The 17,790-nt window shown below is 32.8% G+C and overlaps 1 protein-coding gene across 1 annotated transcript; it reads left to right on the plus strand.

The window, feature by feature from the left end:
* The first annotated feature begins 1,163 nt into the window (after positions 1-1,163).
* On the plus strand, positions 1,164-17,564 carry LOC108197287 (protein FIP1). The gene is made up of 14 exons (XM_064083146.1): positions 1,164-1,415; positions 2,573-2,664; positions 2,825-2,929; positions 4,307-4,356; positions 5,268-5,334; positions 9,118-9,190; positions 10,261-10,316; positions 11,135-11,231; positions 12,057-12,141; positions 12,403-12,465; positions 12,672-12,731; positions 13,709-13,801; positions 17,066-17,128; positions 17,222-17,564. Exons 1-14 carry the CDS (start codon positions 1,357-1,359, stop codon positions 17,324-17,326), a joined length of 1,068 nt encoding a protein of 355 aa, XP_063939216.1. The 5' UTR covers positions 1,164-1,356; the 3' UTR covers positions 17,327-17,564.
* The last annotated feature ends 226 nt before the right edge of the window (positions 17,565-17,790 follow it).

Genomic DNA, 17,790 nt, shown 5'->3' on the forward strand with positions numbered 1-17,790 from the left:
GTTCTTCTAAGAATATACTCGATAACTTAACTCGTATAGAGTAACCCTAATCTGTGTTTATATATACACAGTTACAAAATCAATCTCTGATTTGATATCCTATAAATCAGCTATGTATTCTATCAATCAAAGATTACTACTGTTTTCTGTTTAGTTTCCATAGTCAGCAAATCACTCCTCCGCTTCTATCCTTCCTTGAAGTATATCCGCTTCTGAGCTCTTTCCACGTGTAAACTCTGACGAGCCTTGACTATGTAAACTCTGATCAGACTTTATCAAACTCTGGTCAGACTTTATTAAACTCTGATCAGCTTCCAGCTTAAACTCTGATCACTCCTGTTCTAAAACAAACTTTAAGAACATTAGTAATCATCAATTATATCTAACATAAAGTTTACTGGGGTTGTTAAAGAAAAGAAAAGTTTAAAGGTTTTTTGGCAAAAATTTGACAAGTTGATTGGGTTTTTTGGTTAATAATTCTAAACAAAGCATGGCCCTTACAAATAAAAAGCTATTTTGACTCTCGAAATTTTTGGAACACTAAAATATCTCCCAATTTTCTAAACAAAAGTTTTCTAAAATTTTTATATATCCCAAATATGCGAGATTTATAAAAATAATATTTTTAAAAGTCTTTTTCTATTTTCACAATTAATACTCAGAATCATTTTAAATTGAAAATAATTAAAATAATCATTTGAAATTTTTCAAATATTTTTAAATCCGAAACAAATATAAAAATACCAAAAATTGAATATTTTGGCAATTTAAATCAGATAAAATCTTTTGGGCTCAAATAAAACAAAATTATTAATTTTGAAATCAAAAGAAAATTTTGATTTATCAAAAACAATAAAATAACTGAAATTCTAATTAAACCTGTCAAACAGAAATAAACAATTAAAATTGCACATCTAACATGTAACACAACTAAATCAATTAATCACATAATTGTAGCAACTCAGAAAATTATTTTTGAAAATCCAACAAATTGGAATAAAATATAAAATTTTGTTCCTCCTCTTTTAAAAATCAATAACAAATAAATAAATAATTACAAAAAAAATTCCGGGTCATTACATGACCTATGTAATATGTATCATGGCCGAATGAATTAATTAAGGAATAAATTAGTGGATTAATTTTCCCTTCATTTTTCCTGTTTAGTTAATCTGAAAATGAGCTAGGATAGTTCTGGCTATACACCGAAATAAGAATCAGGCAGGGAGACGAGTGAGTATTTGAGTAGTGAGTGTACTAATCTGGCAATCTGCTGAAATTGCTCTCTATTGCGGTTAAGAAATGATCTCAAACTGAAACCATTTCAACTGGAAGAAGCGAAACCCTAGATACAAGATGTCATCTGATAGACACGCTTCTTCCTCCACTATCTCTCCTGCTGAAGAAAACGATCTGTAACATCTCTCTCTCTCTCTCTCTCTCTCTCTCCCTCTCTCTCTCCCTCTCTCTCCCCCCCTCCCTCTCTCTCTCTCCATCCCCACTCTTCCTCTCAAATTTCTAGAATATGTATGCAATATAATGATGATTATGTACTGTGAATAAGTTCAATGTGTCATTTGGGTATCATTTGTTTGTGTTTCTTTAGTATTAAGTCAGTTAGGTAGCTGTTGCTGGCTTTAATTTCCGCACTTATTTACCAATTTCAATGCCATTGAGTTCGGAGAGTAGTATTATATTATCTGCTAGACTTTGAGCTTCAAATAATTGATACGAGTTCCACAGTTTTATCCGGCAAAAAGAATTACAATTAGATAGTTTGTTAGCATCATATAGCTTAGTTTTGTAAATTGAGTAATAGAAGCTTCTATAATCAGTATAAAACCACGTTAATGCGGAATTCCTTGTTTATAGAAATGCTCTCTAAGCAGCTTGTGTAATCTTAGCTTACGCATAACCAATCAAAAAGTTTGTCTATAGTACACCTTTCATTAATTAAACGTAAACTATTTACCAAGATTCACAAATCCGACTGACATGTTCGGTTGTGTGATTGGGGTTTCACCTTCTCTACACTTTAAATTTATGACAATAGTCAGGCTACGTCTGATCATTAACTTGTAGCCAATAACAAATTTTGTGAATATACCATACCGACATTATTGGCGTACTCACAATTTGCCTCCGCCAATCATAGTTATGATGTAATCATACCAGAATATCACTACGGTTCGTGTCTACCAGTTACCAACAAGCGCTAAAACTTGGGAATAAGATATGATGCAATTCTTTTATGACATAATTTAAGAATATGTATTTGGTTAAAGTAATTTCATTACAAAACAAAAACCTGGTCTAAGGAATGAAGCTTTGTTACATGGTAATAGAGTTAAGTGTAAATATTTATTTATATATTTACGATTATATATATATATGTATGTATATATAGTAACTAACTTAATCTGACGTGAGATATGGGTACTGCAATAGCCAATAAGCAATTCTGGAAAATGAATATTTTTTTCCTTCAACTTGGCATTTATAACTAACTGCACCTATGTTTGTCTCCATGATAGTGGTATATGCTTCTAATGCTTCATGCTTGTATCTTCAGGTTCCTTGATATTCTTCATGAAGCCCCTTTATTTGGTCATCGCAAGCCTACAAACATTGTCGGAAGTGTTTTCTACTGTCTTGTTCTGGCAAGTACAATGCTTTTCCATATTTTTATTTTATTCTCCTCCAGGACGCAGTGCTCAAGATAAATTTTATCTGTACACACACACACACACACACACACACACACACACACACATTAAAATCCCTTTTGTTTGTAAATAAAATTGTTTCCTTTAATTCTAGGTAGGTTATGCTGCTTTGGCTGTGGGAGGACCGTGGATATTCCATCATATACAAGAACTTGAGTCACCGTTGCTTTCTAGTAGCAGTGTTGCGCTTTTATTCCTCACAGGTTTTCTTATAAATATTTTTACATGTTCAAATATGTTTGTTTTTTCTGCATATCTTAATTTTGTCCTGTGATTTAAATTCTGAATTTTGTATCTTTATCAAGTTAATGACAAGCATATGCTGTGTAACCAGGCATATTTAATCACCCCATATAGATTAGTTGATGATTTGATCGTTATGTAGTGTGCCCTTAATCATATTTATAATTAAATTAAGTTTTGTTACCTTGCGGACCAGATTTCTTGTGCTTTAAAATGACTATTATACTTAGATCACTTTTTTTGGAGAATACTTTTATTGTCTGTTTGGGAATTTGAATTTCATTTGAAATTCTTGATTTAATCAAATGACATGTTTGGATACACAAAGAAAGTTGAATTTGGATTTCATTTGAAATCCCAGACTTTCAAATACTAGTATTTCAAATATTAGTATAGACATGAGAATTTGAAATGACAACTCAAATTATGTCATTTGAAATTCAACATTCAAAATGAAATACATGTTCTGAAATGCAATCTTAATGAAATTGAGGAAATCGAATCGTGCCTCAAATTGCAAATTGGTGGCTGTCATCGATATGTCATTTTGTTTGCCTACTGCTTGAGAAACAAATTGAGCCGCTACTGGTGGGCTTTTAGTTACTACTAACTAGTCACCTTCAGTGATGGATTTTGGATTTTAAAACTGAAATTCTAATCAGAGCTACCATCTTGTTTTCAAGTAGTGTTTAAATTCTTCCAGGACCAAAAACTTGAGTTTTAACAGTATTTTGGAGGCCAGCAGGAGCTGATTCTTCCACTGTCAACAATGATAATATCGGTTAATGTTTTGTTCGCATGGCTTTGTAGAAAGAATACACTTTACACAATGCACAACCTCAGAAGAAAACTGAATTTTTAGTCTGCAGACGTTTATCATTATATGCATGTGAGGAATCTTAGTTTAAATTGTCATGTTGCAGCTTTCTCAGATATGTTTTTAAATCTTTGCACTAAAGCTGCAGCATAAAGGGGCAACCATGAAAAACATTCTTTTAATTCTTTTATTGGAAAAAAACAAAAAACACATTGATTTAGTTTGAACTTATAATACCTATGTTACTATGTCAATGTCGTGATAATGATCCACCCTAAGACTACCGTGGATGGAATTTTAGAGGGAACTGTTAATCCTACGATAATGTATATTCGAAGTTAAATGTCAACCTATACCTGAGATCTTGAACTTTTTATTTACTGATCATTGATGTTCATGTAAGATTAACTGTTTACAACTTATGCTCATTAATATTTCCTCAAGTTTGAGCTGACAAGTTTCGATTAGACTATAAGAGTCATCCTGATTTACTAATGATTGGCTTTAACCCAATTTTCAGGGATCTTCCAACAGTATATGGTTTACCAAGTCCAAAAGATAAGATTACAGGTTATTATAATCAGTTTCTTTACTTAATTTCTTATTGTTTGTAAACAAGTACTTACATAGGTGATAGGTCACTCTAGGTGTATTAGGGTTTTATTATGTATACAAGTTGCAGTCACATTTTGTCTCTAGTGTCTTGGTAATCAGCATGTTCATGGTGTCAGTAGGGGTGGTGGATATCTTGTCTAGTATCTTCTTCACAAAGTTGTAGAAAATTGAGTTTGTTGAGTGTCTGTAACTATTTTCTTAGTTTAATGACAAAATCTGAGATTGCTTGAGATGTTTTGTTGCTTGAGTTACTAATAGAGATGTTCTGTCGCTTGCCTTTGAAGCACAACATATATCAATCTAATATAAGGCGCAATAGGTACATAAGAGTTAAAATAAAAGATAGTTGCTTTGCAATGGCATTATTAAACCAATAGGAAATCTTAATTACTGACTGAAGCAAAAAAACATTCAAAATGGACAAATCTAGCCAATCATTATATATATAGAAAAAAAATCACGGGAATTGGGCAAACTCAATATTATGGAACTTTGTCAAGGGAGAGATAACAAAAACAATCTAATGCCCTCTATCAACACAACATGCTGGTAGCGAATGCCACAATACTGTACAACCATGCATCTACGACTATAAACAAGTGAGCTAATCTTGAATTTTTAAATCTATGTATAAGAATTTGTAGTGAACCACGATTTGGTACCCCATCAAGGGGTTTGGTGAACCAACAAGGTCAAGCAATCAATTGACACAATTGAATTTGAAGGCAAGAAAAGCTAATTTATGAAAACTTATTATTTGCCTAAACTAGTAAATGTTCATGATATCCTTGCAACTTATGTCACAGTATCTCAAACCTTCGCCTTCCATTAGATTGTATAGTCCTGACATCTGGTATGATTTGTAGGGTTACTATATGTTCAGCCAGAAGTTGAAGCATATAGTTCGCCTGCCTTTTGCATCTACGGCATATGGTATGAAAAAAATTGTTCTTTCATGATACTATTATACATTGTTGATATATATATATATGTATATATATATGTGTGTATATACATATATATACATATGTGTGTGTGTGTGTGGGTCATGTTCCTCTTAGAACCCTTAGCCTAAGAACTACAGCAGAACTGCACATGCAAAATTATTTTTGAACACACACAATAATGCAAAAAACATGTATTTAGATTTGATCCAGAAAATTTATTTAAAATTTAGGGTTGTATGGCTGAACCTTAGTGGTTTTATGGTTCTATTTTAAGGATGGGTTCTCTCTTGAGCGCGACCCTATATATATATATATATATATATATATATATATATATATATATATATATATATATATATATATATGGTGGTACTACTAGAAACCCACTTAAACTAGAAGCTAGAAACCTGTGATTAAAAAAATTATATTTAGTGATTATTCAACTTATTTTAATCAATTAATACATATATACAAATGGATCTTTGATCACCACCACCACAACCTATGATCACTGACCGACTACCACCATTAATTTTACCGACTTCCACCATTAATTTTAGCTATTATCAATGACCACTGATCAACACCTTACATAGAAATCATTACCTGTATATTGTATATTACTTGTATATTATATATTACTTATAATTGACGGTTCAAACTTCAGTCACCAATTTATGTTACAAAAATTACTACCATGTGTCATCATAATCATCGATTTATATTGTAGAAATCACTAAACAATGATATAGAGTTATTCATACGTATATACGCTATTATATCATCATCTCCTATGTCAACCTTAACATCACCTTTTATAAAGGACGATGCTGGAATTTACAGTGTTACTATGTGTAGAGAAAAGTGGGCAAAAGAGGGGAAGTTGCAGAAGGGAAAATTGGACGGGGCAGGGCGATGGCGGCGGCGGCGGGGAACGAATGATGGGCGGTAGAGGGAGGTGGCAGCTGTTAGTTGGGCGCGATCACGATGCTAGTGGGATGTACGGGATCGAGGGTGGGTGGCAATGATAGTGGGGTGTGTGGGTAGTACAAAATAGGTGTTTTTTAGATTCTATCTAGTGTTAGGATTTTATTGATCACTAGCTTATATACAATGGAACCCCTCTAAAGTGATATCCCAATATCCCAAGGAACACAAAAATTTATCACTTGAGAGAGGATATCATATAAGAGAGGTTTATATATTTCTAAGAAAAATAATCATAACCATTTTTCTACATAATAAAAATCATCATATACATCATTTTCAAGTATATATTTACATTGACGTGCATTAAACTTTCGAGAAAAAACAGCAAATATAAATTTGATAACATTACCTAAATTTATGAAATTTTGTCATAAATTTAATAAAACAAGATATCAGAAAAATGAATCAATGATAACATTGATGATAATACATGGTGTGGAAGTTATTCGACAAAAAATTGCACAAAGCAGTATTACAAAATATTTTTCATCTCCATGTAGTATATAAAAAACATGTATATAGTCAAAGAACCAAGATTTTTTTAATCAGTTTAGAGAGTTTATCACTTTGGAGAGTATCTATTTAGAGGGGTTCTACTATATACTCCCTCCTTCCCATTTTATTAGTCCACTTTGCACAAATCACACATATTAAGAAATATTAAATGTGATATGTTGTTATCATTGCCATGCATTGGTTATACAAAAATACTACTAAGTTTTCATTCATTTTGTTAAAAGTCAACATAGTTTGCATTGTAAATCATGAAAATTGTGTGGGCTAATAAATGTTAACATTGAAACTTGTATAAAATTTGTATTGGACAGAGAAGGAATAATAATATGGGAAATTTTTTCTTAACAAACAAGACAATTAAAATGGGAAGGAGGGAGTATGTACTAGGAAAATGATCAAATAAAAACTAGAAACCCCTTGTCTTATATCCACCTAACTCCTGCCCATCACCCTCGTCCACCCACTATTTTCACTGTCGTCTACCCCTAATCCTCCACATCACGCTGCTTTCTTCATCCACCCCGCTTGACTACCACCTGCCATCTTCCTCCGCCGCCTATATTATGTTCCCCACCACCGCGCCATCGCCCCCTCTTCCTTTGTGATAACTTTCCCTCTCCTTTGTCCACTTTTCTGTACACATAATAATCACTGTGAATTCTGATTGTAAATTCCAGCACCTACTTTATTAAAGATGGTGACGATGAGGGCGAGATAGGAGATGATGATATAATGGTGTACATATATATGTAATAACTCTGTATCATTATTTAGTGATTTCTACAATATAAATCGGTGATTATTACAACATGTTAGTGATTTTTGTAATAGAAATTGGTGATTGAAGTCTGAATCTGGCAGTGATAAGTAATATGTGAAAGTAATGATTTTTATTTGAGATGTTGATCAATAGTCATCGATAATAGTTAAAATTAATGGTGATAATCGGTTAGTGATCATAGGTGGCGGTGATGATCGAAGATCCATTTATATGTATGTATTTATTTAATTAATAAAACTGAATAATCACTAAATATAAATTTTATATTCATTGTTTCTATTCAAGTGGTTTTCTAGTGGAGTAAGATTTTTGTAATAGAAATTGGTGATTGAAGTCTGAATCTGGCAATGATAAGTAATATGTGAAAGTAATGATTTTTATTTGAGATGTTGATCAATAGTCATCGATAATAGTTAAAATTAATGGTGATAATCGGTTAGTGATCATAGGTGGCGGTGATGATCGAAGATCCATTTATATGTATGTATTTATTTAATTAATAAAACTGAATAATCACTAAATATAAATTTTATATTCATTGTTTCTATTCAAGTGGTTTTCTAGTGGAGTAAGCCCCCCCCCCTCCCCCCCCCCACACGTATATACATATATAGACGTATATACATGTACACATGTGTGTGTGTGTGTAAATATATATATAAAAGGTTCTAGTTTCTATTTTGATTTCAGTTTCCATTTTAGCCCTAGCCTATGCTAAACAGAAACTAGAATTAAAATAGAAACTAATTTAAACCCTTAGATCAATCTAATCTAATGGCCTTTATAGGCACCACACAATTAAAATACACCCTCCTATACATAATCTCTTCCATTTCTAATTTGATTTTTCCTGTTAATCGTGAGTTTTTTTGAAACCTCACTTAACTGTATTTTTCTGCATTTCCCATTGCACATGTGCTATATTCGAACGCGATTTATGAATTTTTTTATTTTAGTTTCTAGTTTTTGTTTTAAGGAGGTTTCCAGTGGAGTAAGACCCTGTATATATATGTCAGGTTTTTATTTGAAATACCTAAAAACATGATAACATGAAATATTTGAATCTTTTGTTGCATGTATATATACCATAAGCAGTAAGTTGTATATTCCAGATACCCCGTAACTTCTACTTCTTAGTGCAACCTTTTGACCAGTAACATAAAACACATATATTGAATTAATCGACCCCTGTGTCCTGCTTTCAAGAAACCTTAAATAGTGACTTCTGCTCATGTCTTAGGCTACAAATAAATAATAATACTTGCTAAGATTGTAGGTAATAATCTCTGGTTTTGTTTACTTGAAAGGAGCATTTGGAATGACTCTACCTGTCATCTCAGATTATCATCAGATTTTTTTTACTCGATAGAATCTTTGTTTATTTTGTTTCCATTTGTTTTTATGCTTATGTATCTATTGTCTATAATTGTAATAACATATATGTACTGGTTTGTTCTTTACAACAATTTGGCTTTTTTCTAGGAACTGCTGCAATGCTACTTGTTTTGGTTTGGAAACCATACATCGGCATTCTGTCCATGTCCACATTGCTCAGGTAAGTACTGAGCATGTAATTTTTATTATTGTTTGTTAATTTGACCCCCTTGATTGCTTACTTTGTCAAGTCATGGTGATTTTCAGTCTTGTTTTCCTTCACCACCCGATCTATTGTAAATTGATATGGTATTATTATATCCTCTTTGGATATCTAACAGTGAGTAATTTCAACAGTAACTCATAGATTTGTGAATAGGGAAGGCATATAAATATATAATAGATAGTAAGACATGTATATATATATGATTTCAGGAAATGTAGCTCTAATAGAAATTTGAAACTGAATAACAAGTTTTACTGAGCTTTCATCTAATTTTTATTTGGTTTTATAATTTAAAAACTGTCGATTATCTTCTATTCTTTCAAATATGTTTCAAAATCTGCCATGCGTTTCACATGAAATGTACTAGAAGCGGGATGACCACAGTTGGCAGATGATTGCTGCTGTCTGCCTGCGTGACTAAAATCATTTAGATTACTTCTTTTGTTGCAGTTGTGGTGGATTCTTGTAAAACATGGTATGTAAAAGGCATTCTGGTTGGATCAGTAATATAATCAGTGTTACGCAATTGCTCGACTCTGTTCATATAAAGGTTTATCTAGGATCTGAATGTGTGTATTTGATATGTTTTGACACTCCACTTGGGGACCCAGTCACCCAGCTTGCATGGGGAGTTCGTGCAGAAACTGTCATTATGGCACTCACTGATTACAATTCCACTAAGGTCATGACTAATTATTTGGAAAATCAAATGCAAAAACCTGTATTTAAGACCCTTAAGAGCCAAAATTTGAATATTATGTTTATAATTGTTGAAATTTAGGTGATAAATTTTGGACATAATAATATTTATTCCAGAGCTTGAAGGGTTTCACAGTAATTTGTTACCTAATTACCTTGTTTGTCCTGTCACTGATGTGTTGAACAATTTCAGCTCATCTTTCATGATTGTATATGTTTCTTCTTGGTAATTAATGACATTAAGCAACTGCTCTGTATTCTTCACTACATACATTGATTATTCATTTACTTCATCATTTGAACTTGCTATAATCTCGACTTTGCAGGATCATTATGCTTATTGAAGTAATTTTTGCTGGTTTTTTCATGAGTTTATACATTGGTGAGTCTGTATGCATACATTGGGGAAATGTACCACGCTCTGCATTTTATTCTGTGACAATCTTCTTCAGGTTATAATGTAAAAAATGTATTGTATGTTTGTCAAGACTAAGCACTAACACAGGTATATAGAGACGAGGTTGATAAGTCACACAGTCGAATTAAAATTCTCTTGACAGATCTCAATCCCTATGTGTTCAATCCCTATGTGTTAGAAAGAAAGGGAGGCAGAAAGAATTCTGACACGTGGGTTCTTTGTAATTGTGTGCTTAGTATGATCCTGGTAACTTTATAGGTGCTTTGTAGATTATTTTGGGAAATGGGAATTATGGATGGAGATAACACTGAAGTTCTGGTGATACGTTATAGCTGATCGGCTGATCCTTTCCATTATGACAGTGATATTCTTAGTTGGACCTAGAGTTTCTGCCTTTCTGGGTTTGGGATCTTTATTATATAAAAGAATTAAGATGTTTGCCTCCTTATGAAGTGATAGTCTCTTATTCTTTTATTTTATTTTTTGATAAAGGATAGTCAACTTATGTTTCTCCTAAATTGATTCTAATAAAACTGTATCTTTAACTTGCTGATTGAATTTATGAGGTGTCTTATGTAAGTTGTTTATGATACTGTGAGTCGGAGTTGTGGAGTATGAAGTTGTGACACACTTGTGGAATCACAGTCAATTGTCCCTAAAAGGCTAAAACACGTGATACATAGATTCTTTGACCCTTTCTGGAATTTTTACTGATCTTATCAACTGTTACAGTATTCAATAAATATTCCTCTTGTTTACATTTATTGGGTTCTTCTTTGCAGGTTATGTTCACCGGTATAATTCATTGGATTCTCAGCCTGATGTGTTGAAGTCATTGTATTCTCCACTTCAACCATCTAGTTCTTTGGAAGGATTGAGGTTTGTGACATATCAGTATCAGCCGTGTTACAACTTCTTTTTATTTATTTTAGTCATGAATGTTTGTCAATGATTCAATTTATTTCTTCCTCTTTTATTAGATCCTGTGAGTTGGTTGAGATCAGCATTGCCATAAATCAGCTCTTATTCATGTTTTTTTTGTCTCAATTTGTGCAGTGACAACTCATACCACACATGAATGATAGAGAAACTAATAGAATCATGGATATGAATCATCAATTATGAGAACTCTGATCGTGACTATAATATTTGAATCTTGAATAAGATAGTAGAAGAGAATTCATAGTACTTACATTTTCCCTCCATTTTTCTTATATGCTTTTCGTTTACCACTTTTTTTTTTCTCTCACAACTATGAAATGTAATGATTGTAGTCGTTGCTTGAGATGGTAGCACTTTGACTGAATGCTCCTCTTTTATCAGACGAAACCAACAAAATGTCTTTGTCCAATTAAATGGCTTTTGTGATTGTAACCAAAATTAGCAGTTTTTAGTTGAGTTCAGTGTAATATCATTTACCATGTTGAGAGATGGATGTGTTTTTCTTCTTGTCTTTCTTTCTTTAATGTCAATTAGATGCTTTGCTAATGTTTTTCTAGTGTTTAGTAGTGTTTGAATAGTGAATACTGATGTACAAAGAAAGTATATCACCATCAGTAAAAGATAATTAAGTAAATTTTGAAACATACCTGTTCTTCAAAATGTGTAGTCCTTGGCCATGTATTATATGATGAGGAGGTTCCTAATCTGGAATCAAGAGATTGTAGTTAGTAGATGGAGACTAAGGACTAATTCCTGTTGCAGGTACCATGATGGCAGCCGACTCTCTGATCAGCAGATGGCTCTGTTACAGTATCAGCGAGAAAACATTCACTTTCTTAGCGAGGAGGTATAATAGTGGAGTGGTGCTCTGCCAGCTGATCAATGAATTCATTGTTTAAGTCATTAATTCTTACATTATTAGGACGTTGATTAGTGGAAATTGATATATTGTGCTATATATGTTTATTATTTTTTTTTATGTTCATGTATGTATATTATTCTAGCCTCTTTTTGAACTTGTTATGCTCCATTAGAGGAATATGAAGTGCATCTTAATATATACGTATGCATATCCTTTGTGGCTGATTTTAATATGTTTTTCTTGCAGATTCTCCGACTGCAAGAATGCTTAAGCAAATATGAAAAGTCTAGCGATGGAATTACACCTCAGGTAGTTGACAGTCCTTGGCTGGTAGATTCAATATTAAGTTAAGATTCATCAATTGATTAAACCTTTGTTCTGTTAGTAAAATTTGAAATGAACTGCTTAGGCTGGTGCTTATCCATATGATCTCGAAAGTGGAATTTTCTTTCCTATCAAATACCTTCAGCAGTGTCTTATATTACAAATGTGTGTTCTTTTTCTCCCATCTGCAGGTTGATCTTGCTCATCTGTTAGCAGCTCGTGATCAAGAACTAAGAACACTTTCAGCTGAGGTAATACTACTTCTGATTCCTGGTACTTGTTAAATTGTTGCTAGTGCTCTTGAAAAAGTTTGTAGACATTAAATGATTATTGTGTTTTTTGCAAATTCAATGTTATTTTCCAACTATAGCAACTTTCTCCATTTCTGTTATCTTTTATACGTAGTATTGCTAAGGGCTGCTTTGGTTAAGGATTTAAGATCCATTTTAGATGTCACGGACTTGTATCAGTCTATCGACTGTTTGTACTCCTCTCTGCCACAGTGGAATGTTTTCACCAGTAGCATGACACTAAAATGTGGTTGGAATTTTAGAAGTCGGTAAGAGTATAATGTGGGGCAAGTGATTCAGGTTTCATAAAATTTAAAAACTGAAGGACAGACAGAATTTGTGTATCAATACACAGTGAATTTTTATTCTAACTGGACCTTTCTCTGTAATTAAATATTATAAGACTTTCTATACAGCAGACCTAATAAGAAAACTATCTCAGACTATATAGGTAGTGGGTGCTAAATGGCAATAATCTAAAAAAGACAGATAATTAAGGGATTTTCTGAGTCAACATTTTCTCAAATTAACTAGTGAACCATTGCTGATTCTGTATGAACACACTAAATGAAGTATAGTTACGGACCTCATATTCGGCAGCAATTAAAACAGTTTTCATATTGTTGGTGGACATAGGTCCTTGGCATCTCATGTTGATGTCCCAGCAGCATCATCTTTACAGATTATGATTTAGTCTAAACCTAAAAATTCAAAGCATTGGGCGGAACCTGTTTGAAACAAATAAAATCATAAAAGATCTCTCTAATTATGCAGCTGCTAGCACAAAATGATATAGTAATCAATATAAAACATATAACTGGAAGTCATAAGCTGTATTTGGCAAATACTTTCAAGACTTTCAGTAGGCCTACAGTGAATCTCCGTTTTGTGGGTTTGGGGTTATGTTTTCTGTTGACTTATGTATTTTCATTTTTCAGATGAATCAGTCACAGTCCGAGCTGACCCTTGCGCGATCCTTAATTGCTGAGAGAGACTCGGAGATCCAACGGTTTTACACAACCAACAACCAGGTATGTTTCTCATGGATCTCTTGTATACATGCTGGTCTGGGGTGCTATGTTGTTGAATAAAAAGTCTTGTTCTTTTTAAGTAAGAGAATATAACTTTTAACTGGATTCTTGAAATATGAACCCCATTTTTTGGCAAATGGGCTAGGTCTGTCGATAGTGGGTTTTATGGTGAATGGGGGTAGGGCTGTTAATTTCTGGTTAAGGGTCGTGTTCATGTTTTGTCGCATTATAAATGTTAAAATAGTGTATCGACTCAAACATGGCTGACAACCTTGACAATAGTGCAACCCACTTATTAAAAGGGTGACCCCAGCCCAACCTGTCTATCCAATGAGCTGTATAATTATTTGGGTATGTTTAATTGTATTATACTTTTTGAAGTTATGTAGTTAAGTTTATTTCGAAGTATGATACACAAGATAACAAAATTTAATTCTGGAATATTTGTTCCATGTAGCAAAATCGAACACTATTTACTCACCAATTTGACATAAATATTTAAATCCATACAAAATATATATATATATATATATATATATATATATATATTTGAAAGGTAGCTAGAGCAATTAATATTAGTTATAATTGAATGGTCTATTATGTTAGTATATTATGCATATTAGTAGCCATTATTTTTTTGAAAGAACTATTAAACAAGTTATGCCTGTCATTTTTGGGTTGAACTTATCAAATTGTTGAGTGTTAAAAGAATTACGATACTTATATTTATATGACAACCATACAAACTGCGGCAGTTGCACTAGCAGTAGACTTACGGATAATTTGACTCGGCCAGGATGCGTCCTTTTGTTTAATTTTCACATAAAACTTATATATATGTTATACTTGAATTTTTTAACTAGCTTTGCAAAATTGATTTTAATTGTCACAAAAACTTACATGTATGTTATACTTAAAAGTTAGCTAGTTACAAAATTGATTAACTTTTAGGTGATGCGGGAGTCTTTTAAATGATTGCATTTTATCATTAATCCATGTTTGCACTATATTTTTGTCACCGCATAAAATATTTTTTTGTATGTAAGTTCTAGTTATCCTCAACAGAAAAAAGGTCACTTTTTTTCAAAATTTTGATGAAAAGTTTAACCTTAATGCAAGGAAGACTATAAAAAGTCAGGGATATTGACCAATAATAATATCGTTGATGGTCTAAATAGTTTTGTCATTTATATAACATGACAACATCAACCAGAATTGCCGCAGTAGCACTTACAAATAATCCTTATTAGACTATCTCATTCAACTGAGTGTAAGGGGCCAGAGTCGTTTTAAACTTGTATTACGTGTAGTTTTAAGCTAGTTTCTAATTTTGTCCGAGTTTAAGGGGCAAGAGTCGCTTTAAAGATTGATTGATCAAAAATTTATATAGTCATGCATCACACAGTTCTATTCAATATGTATGATTTTTTTTATGTCAGATGGTCTAATTATCGTCAACGTGTAATTAAAGAAGTCACTCGACTCAAGTTTTTGCCGGAAAATCTGAATTTTAATATCCATAAAATATCTACTCCTTGTGACAGAGCAACATAATTCACGGATATTGACCCATATCGTTGAGTGTACACTTATGTTATATGACAACAACCATACAAACTGCCGCTGACAAATATCCTGATATGACAATTTGACTCACCCAGGGTCATAGTCCTATGTTACTTGGACTCTTCATTTTGCCTCAAAGTACCCGTGTCGTACACTTGACACTCAGACATGGACACTTGGACTTGGACACTTATTTTAGGCCAAGACATGTACATTTTTCAAAATATTACCGAGTCTGACACATGGACACGTATCCATGTCGGACACTTCTAGCCGAGTCCGAGTAACATATACTTCGGCTGTGTTTTAAAAAAATAAAATAAAATTTGACAAACTTTATGTATGTTATACTACAATTTTTTAGCTAGTGTTGCAAAATTAACCAACTTTTAGGTGGTGCAGAAGTCTTTTTAAAGATTGCATAATGCATATCATCATTAATCTACACAAAGATGCTCTATATTCTAGTCGCTGCATAAAATATCTTTTATGTAATCAACATGCAACAAAAAAATAAAGGTCATTTGATTTTAAGATTTTGAAGAATAATTTAACCTTCAATGTCTATAATGCGACGAAGACTGAAAAGTCATGAATATTGCCCTACATCGTCGATCGTATAAATAATTATGTCGTTTATATCACTTGTAACTGCCAACCTCAATTGCCACAGTAGCACTTACAAATAATCTTGATTAGACAATCTCATTGAACCAAGGTGTTAATTCTCGGCTGTGGCCCACATTTTTCCCCCAAATAAACTTACATTACTCGTAGTTTTAAGCTTGTTTCCAGTTTGGACTAAGTTTAAGAGGCAAAAGTCAATTTTGGGTTTTACTGTAAATGGGCCAGGGCTCTCAGTTTCTGGTTACTGTTCTTGTTCGTGTTGTATCACATTATTAATGTAAAACTAGTGGATCGACTCAAACACCCCTCACGAAACCTTGACACCAGTCCAACCAACTTTTTAAAAGGGTGACCCCACTGTAACCCGTTTATTCAGTGACTCATATAATGATATGGTATGTTTAGCTATATGTTATATTATTTTTGTCATATAACTACAGTTATTTGGTTTATGAGGTATGATGCACAATAGAAATAATTTAATTTTGGAATATTAAATTCATGTAGCAAATCCAACACTATTTATGGTCTAGTTTGACATATATATCTATTTATAATTTGAACATAGTCTGTATGTTAGTCTGGAAAAGCAAATCTACATTGTAATCAGTACAAAAATTCAGCCTCGCATGCATCTAACTTATGATGCGATTCTATTGTTTTCAATTTTCATAGATGGAGTTCTCTTTTGTTGTTAGTGGTGGTATTATCTCTCCTTTACAGGGGTGGGGTTTTCTTTTGTTTTAATAATGTTAACATTGCCTTCAAGATAATGCAGGAAACAATTTCTTGTATAGTTTTTGGTAGGAAGGATTAGTAGTGATAAGTTGTGAATTGTGATAATTCGGACCAGATCTTACTCGAAATATTACTCACACAGAATCATTTAATGGATTTTATACATAATGCAAATGTATCTGTATATACGTGTATGGTTTTAAGTATCCTGGTTAAGTTTTAAATATTAACTTGGCAATAATATGCTGAAGACTTGTAAGTTATTGCATTCATGCTCATAATTGCTGATGTTTCTGCATGTGAGTTAACATATCTAGTGTTTTCTTTGAATAGTATGTTGAAGAGAATGAAAGGCTGAGAGGTATTCTTGCAGAATGGAGTGCTAGGGCAGCTAAGGTATGCATGTTTCTCCTTATTGCTTACTCTATTCGTTAACGTTTTCCAATCTTCTTAGAAGTTACTTGTTCATATATACTACACGTGTAAAAGCTGGAGCGAGCACTGGAGGTTGAACGAATGTCCAACATGGAGCTCCAAAAGAAGATACTGAGGACGAAAAAGAAAACAAAGGATGAATTTGTGGAGCCGACGTAGCATATATGTAGTTGAATATTGTGACATGTTTGTTTCATGTAAAGTTCTCTGTTTCTTTTTATATTTACCCCTTTTCTTGTCATTGTAAGAGTTATTTGAAATTAGGTAAACAAACATCAACGTGAAAGAGAGGGGAAAAAAATGGTATGGTAAATACGTTTGTACAGTTTAATTAGGCACATATGGTGGAAATTTCATTTAATATCCTATCAGCAGATGCATGTTTTTTACAGCTCTAGTCCAGAGTCCAGACTCTAGCCTTATCTAACTGATGGACATGGGCGTCCGCTTGATAATAGAGCAATGGCCAGGGCAAAGCTTGATATCTGTATGTTCTCCCCAATCCTCATTCGCTATTGTAATTTACAAGACATTAGCAGTAGCTATGAAAGAAGAGTTTCAGACACCCACAGTTGTTAGCTATGTCCCCTGTGTAAGGGCCTTGTTGAGTTTTATATGCGGAA

The sequence above is a fragment of the Daucus carota genome, chromosome 8 (genome assembly GCF_001625215.2).
Source record: "Daucus carota subsp. sativus chromosome 8, DH1 v3.0, whole genome shotgun sequence".
In the NCBI taxonomy this organism is placed as follows: Eukaryota; Viridiplantae; Streptophyta; class Magnoliopsida; order Apiales; family Apiaceae; genus Daucus; species Daucus carota.